Raw genomic sequence first — 18,482 nt, 5'->3', positions numbered from 1 at the left:
TCCTGGTCTCTTGGCTGCACAGCTAGAGGGGTCCACTGAGAAAGGGTCATGCTGGAGAGGAGCGGGGAGCGCAGTGCTACTAGCAGTCAACAGGCAGCTGTGGCGGGTCCGGCCAGACAGCCAGGCGGAGCTGGGTGCAACAGCAGCAAGCTGGGGAGGGGGACCTCAGTGGGTCTGTCAGTGGAAGGAGTGCCATGGACATGTTGCCTTAGCAGGAGCACAGGGCCCTAGCTCCCGAGTTTCTCTTGTCCCCAGGAAGGGAATTTAAGGCATCCTGGCTGGAGCAGCCCTAAGGAATGGTGGCCAATTGGGAGGGCAGAGAGCTGAGTGGGAGAAAGGAAAAGGGTGCATGCCTGAGGGGCTCAAGGTGGATGAGGGGAGGCATGGTGGCTGGGGGTGGGGCTCACAGAGGGCCCTAGCCCAGTGGTCAGCAGTTGGGGTGGGGGTGAGGGCTCTGCAAGCCTCTCGGTGTATGAAAAGGCCTCAGCACCAAGCCTGTAGGACTCCTGGGACTTGGGGTCCAAGTAAGCTCTCGCGTAGCTACCTGGACCCGGCTGGGCAGCCCTGCTGAGAGCCAGACTCTGCCCCTCTCTGCCAAGTTTCCTGGGTGGAGCTGTGCCCTGCTCTCCATCCTCCCAGCTGCCCAGTCCGCACAAAGTGGGGGCACTCAGCTGGCTCAGAAGAATCTTTAATGACTTTGGCTCGTGGCCCCTCCCCCCATCTCTGGATCTGTCCCCAGGGAGTAGTCAGTGGAGGTCCCCTGAGAGGTTCAGGAGGGCATCCAGGGACCTCGGGCCTGGAAGGGAAGGGCCGTCCTCTCTCCTTGTGACCTGGGGGTAGGGGGAAGACGGTCATTTTGCTGTTCTGCTGCCCTCCCCATCCCATCCTTCCCCTCCTCGAGTACCATTGGCGACTGCTGGGTAGAGGCTGCAGGAAGGGGGTCCCAAGCGCAGGGTCTCTGGGTGCTACACATCTCACAGCCAGGCCGACTCGGGGCGTTGATGAAGGTGCAGGAAGGGCAGGGCCAGCCGGCCTGAGGAGGAGGGACAGTAGTTGCTGATCCCTTCCTTCCGATGCCCACAGCCGCCCAGGCCCACCTTACCTGGCTCCTGCCTACCTGAAGGGGGCTGGGGAGGCTGGAGCTGGCTGGCTGAGGAGCTCGGGGCAGCCCCAATGTCTGAGAAAACAGGCGGCCTAGTTCCCCATCCATCTTCTGGGGGCACTGAGGGCTGCGTCCTATGGTGGGGGGAGGGGGGGCTCAGAGCCTTGTCAGCTGTACCCCACCTTCCTCACCCCAACACAAGCAAGGACTGACCTGGAGCTTCTCGAGGTGCTGAGAGCAAGTAGAGGAAAGCAGGGTCCCTGTCCTGCCAGACCCCATAGGACGCGAGGCTGCGCTCGGGCACGCACAGGCACTTCCCAATGACCCAGCGCTGCACAGCTGGTGGGAAGCCAAACTCCGAGAATACCTGGAGCCAGAGCGTCAGGGCCAGGCAGTGTCACCAGGGTCCCTGCCTCCAGCGGGGCTCCCCAGACCCTGTGCTCACCTGCTCCTGGAGGGCTGAGATGGTGCAGTGGGGGTGGACCTGAAGTGAGACGTGGGCAGAGGACGAAGCATCTTCAACTGTGACCTGTAGCCTGGGCCAGAATTTCGGTTCAGAGAATGACGGGGTGCCTGGGAGGACTGGGAGGGTGGGGTGAAGACAAAGTCCCAGGTCTCACCGGATGGGGCCAGGAGGGAAGCAGCTCTCCTGGAGCTGGACACTGAGGGCCACATGGTGCTGGGCCAGGATAGCTGCAGCGTGGGCTGCCCCCTTCTCGTCTCCATCCTCAATGGCCTGCGCCAGGCGCCCTGCCAGCTCTTCTACAAGGAGAGAGTGCACCATCACAGCTGGGCATGGCTGCTTGCCCCACCCCCTTTGGCCACCTGCCTTTACCTTTCTCCATCAAGTCTCCAGAACTCGAGGGAACATCCATCTTGGGGGCCTTGAGTGTGGGCACTTCAGGGGGACTGGGTGGGGAAACAGGGCACGTTTCTGGGCCCAGGGCTGGAGGCAGGCTGTCACTGCCTACGAGGGAAGATGTGGGGTGGGCAGGTGGTCTCCCGAGATCAGCCTCTCACCTGGGCCTCTGCCCTCTGACCTCAGGTGTCCAGGACCCTTGCCTCCTCCCTCCTCGCCTCAGCTGATACCAGGGCTCTGCCTTGGCCACACTTTCAGCCGGGCCTTCCCTCAAGCCTTGGCCTTTCCAAGGGCCAAGGAACCCCTCAGGTCCCTGCTGACTCCTTTCAGAGCTGGGGCTGCACTTGTGCTCTGGAGCCTTCTGGACCCTCTGCCGTCTGGTCCCACCTGTGTCCTTCCTCCACGGAGGCTAGACTTCTCTTGGCCTCCACAGGCCCTCTCAACCAGCCAGGGATATTCCCTTGACCTCAGGAGAACCAAAGCAGGTGCATAGGAGCCCTGCAGTCAGCATGGCCTCTTGCTGGTGCCCTCAGGGACCTCCATCCCCTCTCCTTCCTCTACCATCAGCACATCTCAGACTTCTCCCATCCCAAACCCTCTCAGGCATTGTCTGCCCTGGGCGTCCTTACAGAGCTGGCTGCTCCGTCTCTCCCTCATCCCTCCACTGAAGGCCCAGCCCACCTGAGTTTGAGGCAGGTCAGGCCCTCAGAATTCTGAGCTGTCTGCCCACTGAGATAAGCAGGCTCCCAAGCACCCAGCACCAGGCCCGGCCCTCCTCAATGCATGCTCTTGCCTCAGGGCCTATGTACCCACTGCTCTCTGGCCACACGGGTGACACCTCAATCTTCAATTTCACTTGGTGTCAACTTCACTGCCTCCCTCCCACCTTCTGACAATTTTATTTCCTCACTTATGTCTGCCTCCCCTCTAGAACCAAAAGCTGCGCGAGAGCAGATACTTGAAGTTTTATTCATGCCCGGTCTCCAAAGCCTAAGGGAGTGCTGAGTCCAGGACGGCGCCAGGGATACACCCGGTGATCGAGGGAATGAAAACGCTCCTCTTCCTCTGCAAACGCTGTGCTGTCTGGGCTACGGCACACCATCTTGTGGTTTTCTTCCTGCCCCTCTGGCAGCTCTTCCAGCTGATACAGTCTGCCTCTTCTCTCCTGCTGACCTCGGTTAACCCTTCCCCCCCTCCCACTCCCCCGATTATAAAAACGGGGCCACCTTCATGCTCTCCCAAACAGGACTCCTCTCTGGGAGCCCAAGGGTATCTGGTCCCCTGTCTTTCTGTCTCAACCGCTAACTCTTCTAGTTAAACACCCACAAAACCCAGCCCACTCCATCTCCTAAGCAACTCTGGAAACATCCTTCTCTCCAGCCCTATCTGCACCACGCCCTACGAATGCAGGTCTCGCCCAGCCAGCCTTTAGGAGCTCAAGCTGAGCCTGTCCCTCGCCCACTGAATACTTTCCCCAGGTCCTGGGCCTGCTGGCTCTGCCCTCCACACTAGTCTGGTACTCCAGGCCCCAGCTCTGGGCCGGTTCCTTTCCCCACTTCCTCCCGGGAGCCTTCCCAGAAGGCCAGGAGTGGGTCAAGTGGGCCCAGCTTTACCCACTACCTTCCCCATCCAAGCCTGAGGGGCCAGGGCTACTTCCGCTCTCCCAGCACAGTCCCTGGCCAACCACATGAACCTTTGCTCCATGGCACTGACCATTCTGTCCCTCCACCGTGGCCCCTCGAACCAGGGCTGCCCACCGCTGGGCTTCCTGAGGGTTGAGGAAGTGCAGGCTTAGGGTCCCAGGCCCTCCCGGTGGAGGCTGCAGCTCGTGCTGGCTGGGACCTCGGACGGTGTAGGAGACGGACTCCAAAGGCCACTCCAAGCTGACCTGAGGATGGGAGAGGCAAAGCTCATGCCTCCCCGCAAGCACATACTACATGGGACGGAAGGCACGAGGTAGCAGGTATGGGCCACTACGCCGTCCTAAGCGCTTTAAGGCTTCTCTTACGAAACCGCACAGTAGTCCTATAAAGGTAAGTGCCACCATTATCCCCGTTTACAGAGGAGGAAACGGAAGCAAGGAAAGTGGCCTGCTACGGGGAACTCCACGGGCAAGCGGAGGGGCCTGGCCGCCCCCACTCACCGCCCCGGGCCCCGCGCCTAGTAGCTCCAGCCGGAAGCGCCCGGGCCGCTCGGGGTCCGCGCTCAGCTGCAGCCTCCGTAGCTGCGCCTCAGCGTCCGGTCCGGCGGCCAGCGGCCTCACGGCGGCGTGCACAGCCAGCAGCACCGTGGACGAACCCGGGTCCGAGGCCGCCGCCGCTCCTCCCGCCGGCGGCGCCATCCCTGGTCCAGCCGTGTCTCGGCCGTCCGACTTCGCTTCCGTGGGCTGGGACCGCCGGGCGCTTGTGCCGGCCGGAAACCGAGGCCGCGAGCCTGGGGTTCCGGGATCGGCCAGCGGGTCGAAGACCGGGGTGTAGGCGGGGGAGGGGATTGGACCCTCCGGCTTTGCCCAGGATATACTCGGTCTAAGGGTCTCGGACACGGGTGGTCGAGGCTGGGCCTGGAGGCTTGTACGGCCGGGGCAAAGTGTAATGGACGGATGCGCCGGCCACGGCTAGAAGGCAGGCGCGGTCCCGTCGCCTTAAAGGCTTGGGCGAGCGGGAGAGTTGCAGCCCAGCTGCCCATGTCTACCCGGGCGGGAGCTAGACGCCGCTCCCAGGCCCCTTCCGGTGGTCGCCGCGCCCCACGCTCTGCAGCCCGGTCCCGCCCACACCGCACAGATCCAGCAGCCTCTCCTGGGAACCTGGCGGCCACCGGGGGCGGGGCAGGCAAGGAGCCGTGACCAATGGGCGCTAGGAAGGAAGAAGGGTTCGGGCGGTGAGAAGAGTGACGGACAGGTGCTGCAGCCAGTAGATGTAAAAGACAGGACTGAGCGGCGGGTAACGTTCCCAATGGCTCTCCGAGCTCTCGATCGCAGCGGCTGGAGCCGGCCATTCAGAGGCGTGGGGCCGGGCCTTGCGGGCGCTTGTTGTTGTCCGGCCGGAGGAGGCAGAGGTCGGTCGGTCGCTAGCTCGTTAGCTGGGGCGATCTGTGGCGGTCGGCGGGCAGGTCCATCGCGATTGTCGGGCGTCGTGCAGGGGCGAGGTTATGTCGCGGTGGCAGCCCGGATCGGCCGGCAGGGCCGGGAGTAACGGGATGTCGCCGCAGAGCTTCTTCCTCCGGATACAGTGCGGCCCGAGTGGAGGCCGCGGCGCCGCCCTCCGATCCTGAGGATCCCGCGCTGCCCGGAGCCCGCACCGCCTTCTCACCCGCATCGACACCAACCGACCTGACCCGGCCTGGCTCTGCCCGGCCAGATAGAGCGTAAAGCAAGCAAGTAGGTGTCCGCCCTGTGCTCGGCGTCGTATCGGGGCCTCCAGAACTACAGACCCCAGCAGGCCTCGCGCCGGCCCCTGCGCATGCCTGGGGTGCACGGCCTTCTGGGATTTGTAGTTCGCCGCGGCTAGGCTGGGGTTCCACTAGGCCCTGCCGGAAAGCGGGCGCTGCGGGCCGTTCGGGGCCGTGAGCTCTCCCTCCGTTCCCGAAGAAGCTAGGCACACTTTGGAGAACGGAGGAGCCTACAGGTTTCCTCTTCCCCTCGCTAGCAGCCCGCAGAGCAGGGAAGAGCGCGTAGTCCAGGTGACCTCAAGCCCGAGCCCCAGGTGTCCGGGTTCCAAACCGGGATGGGGAGTGTTAAGAGACGAACCCAGCAGTCTTGGGGTGAGCAGGGTCTCTGTGGGCCCCCAGCCTGACCGCAGGACTCCAAAGAGGTACAGGGGGTGTGGCCGAGCTGGGGCCTGGACTTGCCACTCTCCGGTAACAGGATCTCATTGCCTGCTGCCAGTGCCTGGGCCTGGGAGCAGGCTGTGGGAGGGGCCTAGCTTGTTTACCTGGGCTTGGTTTACCGGAGAGAAGGCTGCAGGTGGAGGGCCTGGGGCCAGATACCCATGGAGTGGCCTCCTGTCCTCAGGGCAGCACTAGCCCCTCAGAGCACAGGACGCCCTCCCCAAGGACATGAAGCTATTGGAGAACTCAAGCTTTGAGGCCATCAACTCACAGCTGACTGTGGAGACTGGAGATGCCCACATCATTGGCAGGTGAGGGTGGGGCTCTAGGAGCTGAGGTCCCAGAGCTCCCTCTGCCCTGGCCCTGGGTGGAACCTGGGGGTGGCATGCTCCACGGTCCCACCTGTATCCACCGTGCAGGATCGAGAGCTACTCGTGTAAGATGGCGGGAGACGACAAGCACATGTTCAAGCAGTTCTGCCAGGAAGGCCAACCACACGTGCTGGAGGCCCTGTCCCCGCCCCAGACCTCGGGCCTCAGCCCCAGCAGGTGAGCCTGGGCAGGGCCTGCCCACCGGGGGCTGTCGGGTGCAGGGCAGTGCTGGGCTGACGCTTGCTTCTCTGTGCAGACTGAGCAAGAGCCAAGGTGGCGAGGATGAGGGCCCCCTCAGCGACAAGTGCAGCCGCAAGACCCTCTTCTACCTGATCGCTACGCTCAACGAGTCCTTCCGCCCCGACTACGACTTCAGCGCGGCCCGAAGCCACGAGTTCAGCCGGGAGCCCAGTCTCAGCTGGGTGAGGGTTGGGTGGGGAGGACTCCTCAGCCCACAGCTATTCACACTGTCCCCCCATTTGTAGTGGCCCCTCACCCAGTCCATGCCTGCTGTCCTGGCACCTAGTCAGCCGAGCTGTGCCCATCCTAGGTGGTGAATGCAGTCAACTGCAGCCTGTTCTCGGCCGTGCGGGAGGACTTCAAGGCCCTGAAGCCACAGCTGTGGAATGCAGTGGACGAGGAGATCTGCCTGGCCGAGTGCGACATCTACAGGTGGGCTGGCGTCCCTGCAGGTGGGTGCTGGGTGTGTGTGGCACCTGGGGCCTCACACCCATTCCACTCCACACTATCCAGCTACAACCCCGACTTGGACTCTGACCCCTTTGGGGAAGATGGCAGCCTCTGGTCCTTTAACTACTTCTTCTACAACAAGCGGCTTAAGCGGATTGTTTTCTTCAGCTGTCGCTCCATCAGGTTGGCGTCTGTCCTCCCCCTCTCCCCCCCCCCCAGCTTCCTGTTAGGCCCACCCCACTCCTGACTCTGTCCCCTCTGGGGGCAGCAGCAGGCCAGGGTGGGCAGTTCTAAGACTGCTTCCCCACCTCCCCCAGTGGATCCACGTACACACCCTCAGAGGCAGGCAATGAGTTGGACATGGAGCTGGGGGAGGAGGAGGAGGAGGAACTCAGAGATGGAGGCAATGAGGGCGGATCCGAGGAGACCAGCCCCATGGAGGACAGGTGTGTGAATGTGGCGGCAGAAGGGCTCCCTGGAGCGTGGGGTGGGCAGGACAGGGTGGGGCCCTCTGCCTGGTCTCCCAGGTGTTAGCTCCTCAAGGCCACTGTGTGCCCCCTCTGCCCAGAGTCCCCGTGATCTGTATGTGAGGAGGAGAAGCAGAGGCCCAGCTTCATCCAGCGTCAACCAGTGCCTGGACTTGCTCACCTGAGCGGCCCCAGGGCCTCCCCAGCGGCTGGCCAGACCCTGGCACGGCTCCAGCTCCAGCGCTGCCCACCTAGCCCTTTGGTTCCAGCCTATGGATGGCCACTCACCCCCACAGGCTCTGCTGCCCACATTGTGGCTGGACTGGACAGACAGCACGGGGCCTGGTGGGAACAGCCACTGCCCTGCCCGAACGAACTGCCGGAGGCGGGACAGCTGGACCACAGAGTTTATTTTTGTATTTTGTACCTGGGCCTGCACACTCCAGCCCAAAGGGCCCGAGACCCAGCAAGCAGGCCCTGGCCGTCGTCCTCCCCGGCGTGGGCCGCCCTCGGTGCCCACCTGTACCCTCACCTCGCCCACCGGGCAGCGTGCACTGAGTGTCACTTTGCTGCAGCTTGTTTGTTTCCAATAAAAGTTTATGTGACTTACTGTGGACCTGGGCTCTGTGTGGCTTGGGGGCGGGGCCTGCGTGGGGGCGGGGCTACGTCCCCCGGTATCCTAGCAACAGGCCGTAGGGGCTGTTAAGCCGCCTGGACCTGCAGCCGCCAAAATGGAGGCGGATGTGCCCGATGCAAGCAAACCCTTTTCAGTGGTTGGCACTTACCTGACCCTGGACCTAGACCTGTATGACACGGACAGCGATGAAGACCCGGACCCCGGGCTGCTCGAAGAAAACGGTGAGCTGGCCAGGCCCTCCCTCAGGCGCGATTTCAGCCGGGAACCCAAAGCGCCTGGGCCGCCCCTCACCCACGGGGCCTCCAGAAGGACCCCGGCTGCCCGCCAGCTCCTGGGGAGGGGCCCGGGGCCACACAGTGACGGCGGCGACGTGACGGCGCTTCCCCACCGGCCCGCAGAGCTGTCGTTCTCGAAGCTGGTCCCGCACGTCTTCATGAGGAACTCCTGGAGGAGAAGCACGACCCCCAGGACCCGCGCCCGCCAGCTGTGGCTGCTGCTGCGCAGAAGCCTCCACAGCTTCCTGGAAAAGGTGTCCGCCTGGAAGCTTGTCTCCTGGCCTGGGGGCTCCCCGGGGTCCCCAGCAGGGTCCCAGCCAATCCTCTGGGCTCCCCTAGGCGGGGCCCCTTCCCTCCCCACTCCCCAAGTGGACTGACGGCCTGCCCACCCGGCCTGCCCGCAGGAAAAGAGAGCCCAGCTGCGCGTGGCGCGCCTGACGCACGGACTGGAGCCCCTGCGCCGCCTGGAGGTGGTGGCCGGGCTGTGCTCGGTGGCGCAGGACCCGGTGGGGAGACGCTTTGTGGTGTTGGACGGGGCGGGCTGCCTGCACCTGCACCGAGAGGACGGCTGGGCGCTCGGGACGCTGCCGGCCCCCGTGGCACTCACGGGGCTGGTGGCTGTGCTGGGCCCGCTGGGCTCCATGAGCCGCTTCGTGGGCTGGGGCCCCGCAGGGCTGGCCATCCTGAAGCCAGACCTCAGCCTGCTGTGGCTGAGTGAGCCCAGAGTGGGCAGGCCGCCCCGCCGCCAGCCCATATGCTGCCTGCCGGTGCCGGGCCTGGGCCTGCTGCTGGTGGCGGAGGCGGGCGGTGGGCTGGCGCTCTGGAAGTTCCGTTTGGGGGGTCGCTGCCTGTTGCCTTGCGGGCCCTCGCTGCAGCCTCAGTTAAGCTCCACGGGTGCACTCACGCGTCTGGCTCTGGGGCCCCTGTCTCCCAACTACCTCCCTCGCTGCTTCGCCGCCTATGGCTCGGCCGTGCTCACCTTCGACCTGCACACCTGGACTGTCATAGATGTGCGCCAGGATCTCCACAAAACGTGAGGGGGGCCCAGGGAGTCGGGGGAGGGAAAGCCAGTTGGGCAGGGGCGCAGAGGCTCCCAGGAGGCGATGCTGAGTCCGCCGGGCCTTCCCCCAGCACCATCTCGGACCTGGCGTACTGCGGAGAGATGGAGGCCATGGTGACTGCGTCCCGAGACAGCACGGTGAAGGTGTGGGGGGCTGACTGGCAGATCCGGATGGTGTTCGTGGGCCACACAGGTACACCCGCCCCTGTGTCTCTCCAGGCCCCTCCTCTCTCCACCCAGCCGGAAAGAGCTCTGCGCTGTCAGAATCTCGGCCATCTCTGGCCAAGCTTCTCTCTACCGGAACCCGAGCTGGTGGTTTCCCTTCTCTCAGTCCCTGGTGCACCCGAGTGACACGCGCCCTCCTGCAGGCCCGGTGACAGCGATGGCCGTGCTCCCCAACACGTCCCTGGTGCTGTCCGCCTCTCAGGACGGGACGCTTCGCACGTGGGACCTGCAGGCGGTGGCTCAGGTGGGCGAAGTGTTGCTGAGCTGCTGGGGCCAGGGCACGCGGTCAGAGAGCGTGCACTGCCTGCTGGCGCCCGCCAGGCCGGGCTGGCCGGTGCTCTCCCTGCGCGCGGGCAGCGTGGAGCTGTGGTGCCTGCGCGAGCTGTACTCACCATTGGCGCAGCTGTCCGCGCCCGTCCTGCACCTGCAGGTGGCGCCCGAGCTGCCCCTGTCGGCGTACCTGCCCCCTCGCCTCGTGTGCGCCTGCACCGATGGCTCTGTCTACCTGGTGAACCCCGAGACCGGGCGCACAGTGAGCGCGCTGCTGCTCGGGCCCGAGGACTGCGCCGCCGCCGTGGCCTACTGCCTGCCGCGCGAGGTGCTGTGGCTGCTGACGCGCGCGGGGCACCTGGTGCGGGCCAACACGGCGCGCAGCCCCATGTGCGTGGTGCTCCGCCGGAGCCCGCGGCCGCCCCCGGCGCCCCGGCCCTGCTGCCTGCACCTCTACAGCCACCTCACGGACCCGAGCAGCGCGTTCAACAGCTGGGAGATGGTGCGCCAGCACAAAGGTGAGCTGGGCCGCAGCAACATCCAAACCTGGAAGGACAAGAACAGGTAGGTTTGCCCGGCCATTGTGGCTCAGCGGTTGAGCGTTGACCCAGGAACCAAGAGGTCGCAGGTTCCATTCCCGGTCAGGACACAGGCCCGGGTTGCGGGCTGGATCCCCTGTGGGGGGCGTGCAGGAGGCAGCCGACCCATGATTCTCTCTCGTTGATGTTTCTATCTCTTTCTCCCTCTAAAAAAACAATAAAAACATTTTTTAAAAGGAATGTATATTAAAAGAAAAGGACAGGTAGGTGTCGGAGCCAGTGAGGGCCGGGCGGGCCTGTAGGGCCCGTGCCAACAGGCTGGTGTCGCCTGCAGGTACCTGCCCGTGGTGGGGCACACGGATGGCACCCTGTCGGTGCTCCACTGGCACACATCGGAGCCCGCCTTCCATACAGAGGCGCACAGCCCGGGCCCGGTCACCGCCATTGCATCCACCTGGAACAGCATCGTGTCCTCGGGTCAGTACCCCCTCCCGCTCCCCCAGAGCCGGGATCCCCTTCCCTGCGCAAAGGCCCAGCGCTGGCTCCGCCCCACCCGGTAGGCGGGGACCTGACGGTGAAGATGTGGCGCGTGTTCCCTTACTCGGAGGAGAGCCTGAGCCTGCTGCGCACCTTCTCCTGCTGCCACCCCGCCCTGTCGCTGTGCGCGCTGGGGAGGAACATCATGGTGGCCTTCGAGGACCCCGACAGCGCCACCTACGGGCTGGTGCAGTTTGGCCTGCACCACAGCCAGCGCTATGACCACCGGCCCCAGGACGACCACTTGGACCACATCACTGGTGAGGGGGCGGGGCCGGGTGGTGGTTCTTTTTTTTAATATAAATATATATTTTTAAAGTTGATTTCATGGTTTGACTCAGTGGATAGAGCGTCGGCCTGCGGACTGGAGGGTCCTGGGTTTGATTCCAGTTGAGGGCATGTACCTTGGTTGCGGGCACATCCCCAGTAGGAGGTGTGCAGGAGGCAGCTGATCAGTGTTTCTCTCCCATCGATGTTTCTAACTCTCTATCCCTCTCCTTTCCTCTCTGTAAAAAAATCAATAAAATATATTTTAAAATAAAATAAAAATAAATTGATTTCACAAGAGGAAGGGAGAGGGAGAGAGAGAGAGGAACATTAATGATGAGAGAGAATTATGGATCGGCTGCCTCCTGCAACCCCCAACTGGGGATGGAGCCCGCAACCCAGGCATGTGCCCTTGACCCGAATCGAACCCGGGTCCCTTCAGTCTGCAGGCCTAGGCTCTATCCACTGAGCCACACCTGCCAGGGCTGGCCCTGATTCTTGACTCCGAGCCTCGCCCCCAGGCCTGTGCTGCTGCCCCACGCTCAAGCTGTACGCCTCCTCCAGCCTGGACTGCACCATCCGGATCTGGACCGCAGAGAACCGCCTGCTGCGGTGGGCTGGGCCCTGATGCTGGAGGGAGGAGAGAGGAGGGAGGGAGGGAGGGAGGGAGGGAGGGAGGGAGGGAGGGAGGGAGGGGGAGGGAGGGAGGGAGGAAGAGAGGGAGGGAGGGAGGGAGGGAGGAAGGGAAGGCCTGGCTGGGAGCCTGGGGGCAGCCAGCTGGGCTCCCCTCCCTCGCCCCCAGCAGAGTCTAGCGGCTGAACGGGGAGAGAGCCTCTTGCCCCCCCCCCTCCCTGTACTTCCTGCTCTTTGGAGCAAGCCTGGCCTCATGCCCCCACCCCCCTATAGACTCCTGCAGCTGAACGGAGCGCCTCAGGCTCTGACCTTCTCCAGCAACAATGGGGACCTGGTGCTGGCCCTGGGCCCCCGCCTCTGCCTGGTCTCCCACAGGCTCTACCTGCCCACGACCTACCTGGTGAAGGTGTGCGGGGAAGCCCAGGGTGTGCGGGTGGGGCTGCTGCGGGCACACAGCCTCCCAGCCGGGCTCCAGCTCCTTTCCCTGCGCAGAAGCTGTGCCAGAAGGCCCCCGACGTGCTCGACGACCTCCCGCTGCCGCTGACCAGCCAGGAGTCGCTGACGTCAGTCCAGCTGCAGAGGCTGGCCAGCCTGCACGGGGTGGCCAGCCTCCGGTCAAACAGCAGGCCTGCCGAGCCAGCCTGGAGACTCCCACCCAGCTGCCCCGGCTCAAGGTCTGACTGCGTGCCCCCAGGGTCCCAGCACCAAGTCCCAGGGCTCCCAGGCACCCGGGGCCACCTCAAGCCTGTCCCAGCCCTGGCACCCCCCCTCCTGTCCCCTGTGCCCCCTCAGGGGCCTGGCCACCCTCCTGAATGACTGCCCCGGCCTCAGTGCAGTCCCGCTCAGTGTACCTCCTGTCGTCTCTGTCTACAGCTCGGCCTTGTCTTTCATCCACCGCTGGACGGCAGTACCTCAGCAGCCGCTCTTAAAGGAGGTGGGGTGGGTCCTGACCCCCTCCCCACCCCAAGGCCCAGCCCTGCCCCCTGCCCAGGCTTGGGCTACATCCCTGGGGCAGGCCTGGGATCCCTGTGGTTCTCTGGGTAGCACATGGCAAGACTCTGGGAAGAATGGGCTGACCTCTGACCTGCTGCCCCAGGACCTGGAACCCTTATTTGCCCGGAACCAAGACCTTCAAGAGCTGAGACGGGGTGCGGTGGTGCCAGCAGCCCGGGCCCCGCTCTCCTGGCAGCAGCAACTGGAGGCCTTTGACGACTACTTGTATCTGATCTACGGCCCGTCCCTGCTGGTGGGTGGGGTGCTTCCCCGCCCCAGCCCTGCCCCAGCCCCTTCCTCCTTCCTGGGGCTCTGACCACCCCCTGCCCTGCCTGCACCCCCAGGGCATGCATCCCAGGACAGAGTCCCAGCAGTGGACCAGCATGGCCGTCTCCGTGGAGAAGAGCGGGGATGTGTCCACCCTGCCGAGTTCCACCCCCAGTCTGGTGAAGGCTGGGGTCTGCATTGACTCCCCTAAAACGCTGCCCCCACGGGACTGGGGGGCCCTGAGCCTGCGCTTCGCCCACCCTCCCCGAGTCATCATGCCCATCCCACCCACCCACCAGCGGGTACACAGCAGGGCATCCCAGGTGAGGCCTCCCACCCCTGCCCCCCCTTTGCCCCGGGCTGCAGGACCCTGCCCCCCACCCTGACTCCTCCTGTGCCCCAGCTGCTGGCCCGCTCCTCCCTGAGCTCCTGCCTGGGCCTCAGCGTGGACCTGCAGCTGCAGTCGGAGCAGCTCCTACAGGGGAGGCCTGCGGCCCCAGATGCACCGTCTTCCCACCTGAAGCACAGGGTGAGGGGCCTAGCCAGGTGGGATGCTGCCCGCCCCCAGGGCAGAGCTGCAGGGCGGGCACTGAGTCCCCGCTGGGCTCTGAGCCCCTGGCCCCTCCCCAGGTCCCGCTGCTGCTGGAACGGCGGCCCAAGGAGCTGCTCTCTAACCTCGGGGGCTTCTTTCCTCCTGCTATTCAGCACCTCAAGGTGAGACACCCCCCCAGAGGCCCTCCCTGCAGGAGTCACCCTGATGTGCTCCCCATCATCTCTCTTTTGCTAAAAAAAAATCTTTGTATTGATTTCAGAGAGGAAGGAGAGGGAGAGATAGGAACATCCATGATGAGAGAGAATCATGGATCGGCTGCCTCCTGCACGCCCCCCACTGGGGACCGAGCCCACAACCCGGGCACGTGCCCTTGACCAGAATCGAACCCGGGACCCTTCGGTCTGTAGGCCAATGTTCTATCCACTGAGCCACACTGGCCTTCCTGTGGCTTAGTGGATAGAACACGGGGCTTCCCCTGATTCCTGAAGGCTCTCTCCACCTGTCGGTGTGTGTTGTGGGGGGGGGGGGGGGGGGAGGGGGCCGTTCAGTGCATGGAGACCTGGCAGGAAGCTGGGCGGGTGGCAGGCGCCCTGCCCAGACCGCCCCTGGAACAGGGCAGAATTCGGGTCCTCGCCCACCAGGCTGCCCTCTACCCCTAGAACGTGCCGAGGCCTGTCCACTTCCCAGGCTGGATCCCCAACTCCTCGGTGCTGCAGCAGCTGTGGTTGCCCCAGGAGGTCAGCGGCCTGGGGGCCCTCCCTCAGCTCGCCAACCGAAGCCCGTCTAAGGCAAGGGGTGGGGCTGGGGCTCGCCTGTGGGCAGGGGAGGGCTCTGCAGCTGGGCGGGGGGCGGGGGTGGAGGTTGCCACTCGTGCCAGTGGCTAGTGGTGCTGACCCCTCTGCAGCCAGCGGGCAGCCAGGAGGACCTGTGGCTGCTGCGGGGCAAACGGCCCCACACCAGGAGCCAGATCCAGTGGTCGGGCGAGGAGGGGGACGAGGACCAGGGGCTGGAGCTGGAGCTGGACTGGACCCTGGACTACCAGAGCCCCTCGCCGGAGCTCTCCCAGGAGCTGCTGGCGTCCGAGAAGCTGCCGGCGACGCGGGCGAGCATCCCCAGCCGGGCTGCGGCGATCGGACCGGAGAGAGAGGCGCAGCCCGCCGTGGTCACCACCCCCCTCCACACCACCACCACCACCCAGAGGTTCGAGTCCCTGGTCAAGAGACGCTCCCGGGAGGGCATCTCCAGGACCGAGACCTTTTTGCGCCGCCACCGGTACCGCCGCGGGCACTCGCTCTGGGAGCTGCGCTACGGGCACCTGCCCCGGTTCCTGCACTTCTTCGTCATCCAGAACTGGTTCAAGAAGCTGTTCCCCATCTTCACCCTGGAGGTGCGGGGGGCGGGGGGCGGGGGGGGCGCCTGAGAAGCTGGTCGGGGGAAGGGGGAGTGGCGCAGGGGCAGGGCCTCAGCGCGTGGTCCTTGCAGGCGTACCCCGAGGTGGGCACGGTGGACGGCCTGGCCTGGTGGTTCATGGACCTGCTGAGGGAGGTCTCCTGGGAGGACCGCGCGCACATCCTGCGGGCGCTGCTGAGGCTGCTGCCCGAGATGAGCAAAAGCCTCTACAAGAGGCTGCAGGAGATCCTTCTGCACCTGCTCAACCTGGAACAGCCCCCCAACCTCCAGGTCCGCCCGCCCCCCCAGCCCCACCTCGCCCTGCCCCGCCTCGCCCCGCCCTGTCACGCTCCAGGCCGGCCCCACGAACCACCCTGTGTCTGTCGGCGCTCAGGAAAGGGCCCAGAAGCAGTTCGTGATGCTGGCCCTGCAGCTGCAGCTGGCCTGCTCCCTGGAGTCCCGCGAGGTGGTGCTGGAGCTCATGTCCTACCTGCTCTACTCGCCCGCCTCCTGCCGGTGAGGCCGCCCTCCGCCCGCCCTCCTCGCCCACAGGGGTGGGAGCTGGGGCACGGGGATGAGCCGCCCTCCCCTGTCACAGGCCCGAGCTCAAGAAGCTGCTGGACGGGCTGGGCCTCCAGGACCCGGAGGGCTTCCTGTTCAGGGAGATGATGACCTGGGTGCAGGACCTGGACCTGCACTGCAAGGCCGTGCTGCGCAGCTACTGCTCCCAGAAGCTGGAGGAGATGATCAGCCTCCTGCAGGTGGGGGGCCGGGGGGGGCGGGGGGGCAGGGGAGAGCCGGGGGCCTGGCCTTGCTCTAGATCCACGGCACCTGTCTTCCCGTCCGCCTCTCTCGGGATCTGCTGCTCCTTCCTGGGAGGGAGCCTGCAGCGGGTCCGGCGGGGTCCGGGAGCCGCACCCTGACCCGTCCCCCCCCCCCCCCGCCTCCTCCCCGCAGATAGAAGCCTTGCAGCCGTCGGTGGCCAAGTTGTCGGACGTGCTGCCCAAGGTCTCGGAGACGGCGCTGTCGCAGATCCCCTCGGGGCCCCTCGCTCACCTCTCCGTGCCGCCCTCGGCCCGCTCGTCCACGCTCTCCACCAGCTCCTGGGCACCCTCGCAGCTGGTCCTGCCCAGGGAGCTGGGCTCCGTGGCCCTGGATCCCCAGACCCAGCAGCTGATCTCCATCGGCCGCACCCACCGCACGCTCTCCGAGAGCCTGATACCCTTCTCCTCCGTGCCCGACATCCACGTGCGCTCCTCGGCGCCCGACGCGCTGCCGGAACGCCCGCTGCCGCTGGAGCAGACGGACTGGTCGCGGTCGAAGATGCTGGACCTGGGGCCGATCGACGCCCTCAACTTGTTCTGCGAGCAGAAGCGGAGGAGCTGCCTGCTGGAGGAGGCGGGGGGCCAGCGGACGCCCAGGGTGCCGCCCAACGCTGTGGCGCCGCAGCCCCGCGATCACGTGTGAGCGGCTGAGGGCGCCGGGCACGGGCTGGGGCGGGGCCCACAGGGGAGTGTGGCTGGGGGCCTGGCTCAGTCAAACCGACCTTCTTTTTTATTTTTATTTTTTTAAATGTATTTTTATTGATTTCAGAGAGGAAAAGAGAGGGAGAGAGAGAAACATCTCAATGATGAGAGACGATCATCGATTGGCTGCCTCCCGTACGCCCCCTATTGGGGATCAAGTCCGAAACCCCCAAGGCATGTCCCTCTTGACCGGAGTCGAACCTGGGTCCCTTCAGTCAGCAGGCCGACGCGCTGTCCACTGAGCAACACGAGCCAGGGCTCACACCCACCTTCTTACCACCCTAGGCTTGACCCCATTCTCAGGCTCCAGGAGACCAAGCACCAGAAATCTGCCATGAGACTGAGGGGTGAGTGGGGACAGGGGTAGAGATTGGACCCTGAGCTCCACCCCACCCCCACCCCAGCCTGGGTCCCACGGGGCCTCAAGCTCCCCCACGGCCTCTCAAGCTCCCCCACGGCCTCACTGCCCTGACGACCCCAGGCTGGACGCTGGCCCGGCACCTGGAGGGCCTCACCCTCCACGGCTCCATCCGGACGCTGAAGCTGCCGCTGCCTCGGGTGGACCTGCGGCCTTTCCCCTTGGACTGGCCCAGGCCCGCCCGCCCGCTGCCGCCCCTGCTCCTGCGGCCCGCCCTGCGGCGCTACTTCCTGCCAGACCTTGCAGACCCAGACTTCTTCGGCTGACCTGCTGGCGACCTTGGCTGGACCCCGTTCCCAGCCCCCGCCCCTGCCCTCCAGCACGGGGACAGGACACAGCTCTCCGCCCGGCTGTCCGCCCCTGGCCAAGACCGGGGACTGGAATAAAGTCCCGCCGGCAAACTGGATGCCGCGACCATCTTTGGGGGCCCCCAGGCGGGCAGGGAGGTCTGGCGGGTGGAGTGGGTGGGACAGGGTCGGGGCTGTGGTCAGCCCCTGGTGGGCCGGACCTGTGCGGGTTCGTCCCTGCTCAGGCATCAGCCGACATTTCTCCGTCAGTTACTGAGGGCAAGAAGGGAGGGCGGACTGCAGGCCAGCGGTGGCCAGGTGTTCTGGATGGCACCAGGTGTGGGTGCGCTGTAGTCTTTTTTTTTTTTTAATATATTTTTATTGATTTCAGAGAGGAAGGGAGAGAGAGAAACATCAGTGATGAGAATCATGGATCGGCTGCCTCCTGCATGCCCCCCACTGGGGATCGAGCCACAACCTGGGCATGTGCCCAGACCGGGAATCAAACTGTGACCTCCTGGTTCATAGGTCGACGCTCAGCCACTGAGCCACGCCGGCCTGGCAGGGGCTGTGGTCTTTGGATGCAGGTGAAGCCGGGAGTCTGTTGGCACATGGTTCCCTTTAGGCTAAGAAGGAAGAATTGCTGAAGGGGCTCCACCTGTCTCATCCAAAAAGCAATGAAAGGGGCAGTGTCCTCAGGACCCTTGAACTTACCAGCAGGGGGCAGACTTGATCTGCGAAGTGCAGGGTCTGGAAGGTCTCGCAGGGACTCCCCGGCACACCGGCGACCTGGCCCGCTGGGGAAGGGCCTAGTCTGGCGTTCACACCCTCCGGTTGGGCTGCCAGGGCAGCAGCTTCTTTCCTGTGAGTTACGGCTGGCCTCCCACCCCTTCGCCATGGGGCTGCTGGGTAGAGGGTTGTCTTGAGGCCAAGCAGGGCCGGGAGTGCCAGCCTGCAGAGCTGCAGGGCGGAGCCATTGTAAAAGGGGGTTTGTGCGGCCTACGGCGGTCTGCCTCTATGGTTTTCATGGTTTAAATGATAAAATCAACAAAAGCTTTTAAAATTAAAAACATGAGCCCTGGCCAATGTAGCCCATTGGTTAGCGTGTTGACCCATGCACTGAAGGGTTGAGGGTTCGATTCCCCATGAAGGGCACGTACCTGGGTTGCAGGTTCAATCCCTGGCCCCGGTTGGGGCTGTGTGGTAGGAAACCAATCGATGAGCATCTCTCACATCGATGTTTCTCTCTCTCTCTCCCCTCCCTCACTTCCACTCTCTACACATCAATGGAG

General features: G+C 64.8%; 3 protein-coding genes across 4 annotated transcripts; 2 read left to right on the top strand and 1 right to left on the bottom strand.

Annotated features, from left to right (window-relative positions):
• Positions 1 to 672: 672 nt before the first annotated feature.
• Positions 673 to 4,826, bottom strand: SHARPIN (SHANK associated RH domain interactor). Of its 2 annotated transcripts, none has more exons than XM_079796068.1 (9): positions 4,260 to 4,826; positions 3,675 to 3,849; positions 1,938 to 2,069; positions 1,723 to 1,864; positions 1,548 to 1,638; positions 1,316 to 1,469; positions 1,118 to 1,236; positions 905 to 1,033; positions 673 to 830 (listed from the first exon to the last, which is right to left on the bottom strand). In XM_079796068.1, exons 1-9 carry the CDS (start codon positions 4,644 to 4,646, stop codon positions 747 to 749), a joined length of 1,413 nt encoding a protein of 470 aa, XP_079652194.1. In that variant the 5' UTR covers positions 4,647 to 4,826; the 3' UTR covers positions 673 to 746. The 2 variants fall into 2 exon arrangements, with proteins under 2 accessions (XP_079652194.1, XP_079652195.1); XM_079796069.1 differs by having other exon boundaries at positions 4,105 to 4,443.
• A 132-nt stretch (positions 4,827 to 4,958) lies between these two features.
• Positions 4,959 to 7,928, top strand: MAF1 (MAF1 homolog, negative regulator of RNA polymerase III). The gene is made up of 8 exons (XM_079796070.1): positions 4,959 to 5,337; positions 5,971 to 6,097; positions 6,206 to 6,334; positions 6,414 to 6,579; positions 6,708 to 6,829; positions 6,911 to 7,030; positions 7,165 to 7,293; positions 7,416 to 7,928. The coding sequence occupies exons 2-8, from the start codon at positions 6,015 to 6,017 to the stop codon at positions 7,435 to 7,437; spliced, it is 771 nt and encodes a 256-aa protein (XP_079652196.1). The 5' UTR covers positions 4,959 to 5,337; positions 5,971 to 6,014; the 3' UTR covers positions 7,438 to 7,928.
• A 118-nt stretch (positions 7,929 to 8,046) lies between these two features.
• Positions 8,047 to 18,271, top strand: WDR97 (WD repeat domain 97). Its single transcript, XM_079796285.1, is given in 24 exon segments — positions 8,047 to 8,172; positions 8,350 to 8,480; positions 8,631 to 9,259; positions 9,358 to 9,479; positions 9,655 to 10,345; positions 10,655 to 10,797; positions 10,881 to 11,117; positions 11,646 to 11,736; positions 12,031 to 12,163; positions 12,250 to 12,431; positions 12,631 to 12,691; positions 12,854 to 13,003; positions 13,095 to 13,340; positions 13,421 to 13,546; positions 13,648 to 13,908; positions 14,230 to 14,358; positions 14,475 to 14,957; positions 15,053 to 15,250; positions 15,354 to 15,475; positions 15,558 to 15,720; positions 15,917 to 16,360; positions 16,363 to 16,422; positions 16,553 to 16,832; positions 16,967 to 18,271. Coding segments are annotated over 23 exon segments (5,250 nt in total). The 5' UTR covers positions 8,047 to 8,172; positions 8,350 to 8,384; the 3' UTR covers positions 17,170 to 18,271.
• The last annotated feature ends 211 nt before the right edge of the window (positions 18,272 to 18,482 follow it).

This window comes from Cnephaeus nilssonii (genome assembly GCF_951640355.1).
Source record: "Cnephaeus nilssonii genome assembly, chromosome: 18".
NCBI lineage: Eukaryota > Metazoa > Chordata > Mammalia > Chiroptera > Vespertilionidae > Cnephaeus > Cnephaeus nilssonii.
The sequence above is the reverse complement of the archived record's forward strand: the minus strand, read 5'-3'. Positions and strand labels throughout refer to the sequence as shown.

Excerpts from the sequence above, each read along its gene's own strand:
- MAF1 (XM_079796070.1), top strand. The coding sequence starts at position 6,015 with ATGAAGCTATTGGAGAACTCAAGCTTTGAGGCCATCAACTCACAGCTG. Across the intron at positions 6,580-6,707 it reads GGGAGCCCAGTCTCAGCTGG|GTGGTGAATGCAGTCAACTG; the intron begins GTGAGGGTTGGG and ends TGCCCATCCTAG. Across the intron at positions 7,031-7,164 it reads TTCAGCTGTCGCTCCATCAG|TGGATCCACGTACACACCCT; the intron begins GTTGGCGTCTGT and ends CACCTCCCCCAG.
- SHARPIN (XM_079796068.1), bottom strand. The coding sequence starts at position 4,646 with ATGGGCAGCTGGGCTGCAACTCTCCCGCTCGCCCAAGCCTTTAAGGCG. Across the intron at positions 1,865-1,937 it reads TGGAGACTTGATGGAGAAAG|AAGAGCTGGCAGGGCGCCTG; the intron begins GTAAAGGCAGGT and ends CTCTCCTTGTAG. Across the intron at positions 1,237-1,315 it reads AGCACCTCGAGAAGCTCCAG|GACGCAGCCCTCAGTGCCCC; the intron begins GTCAGTCCTTGC and ends CCCCCACCATAG.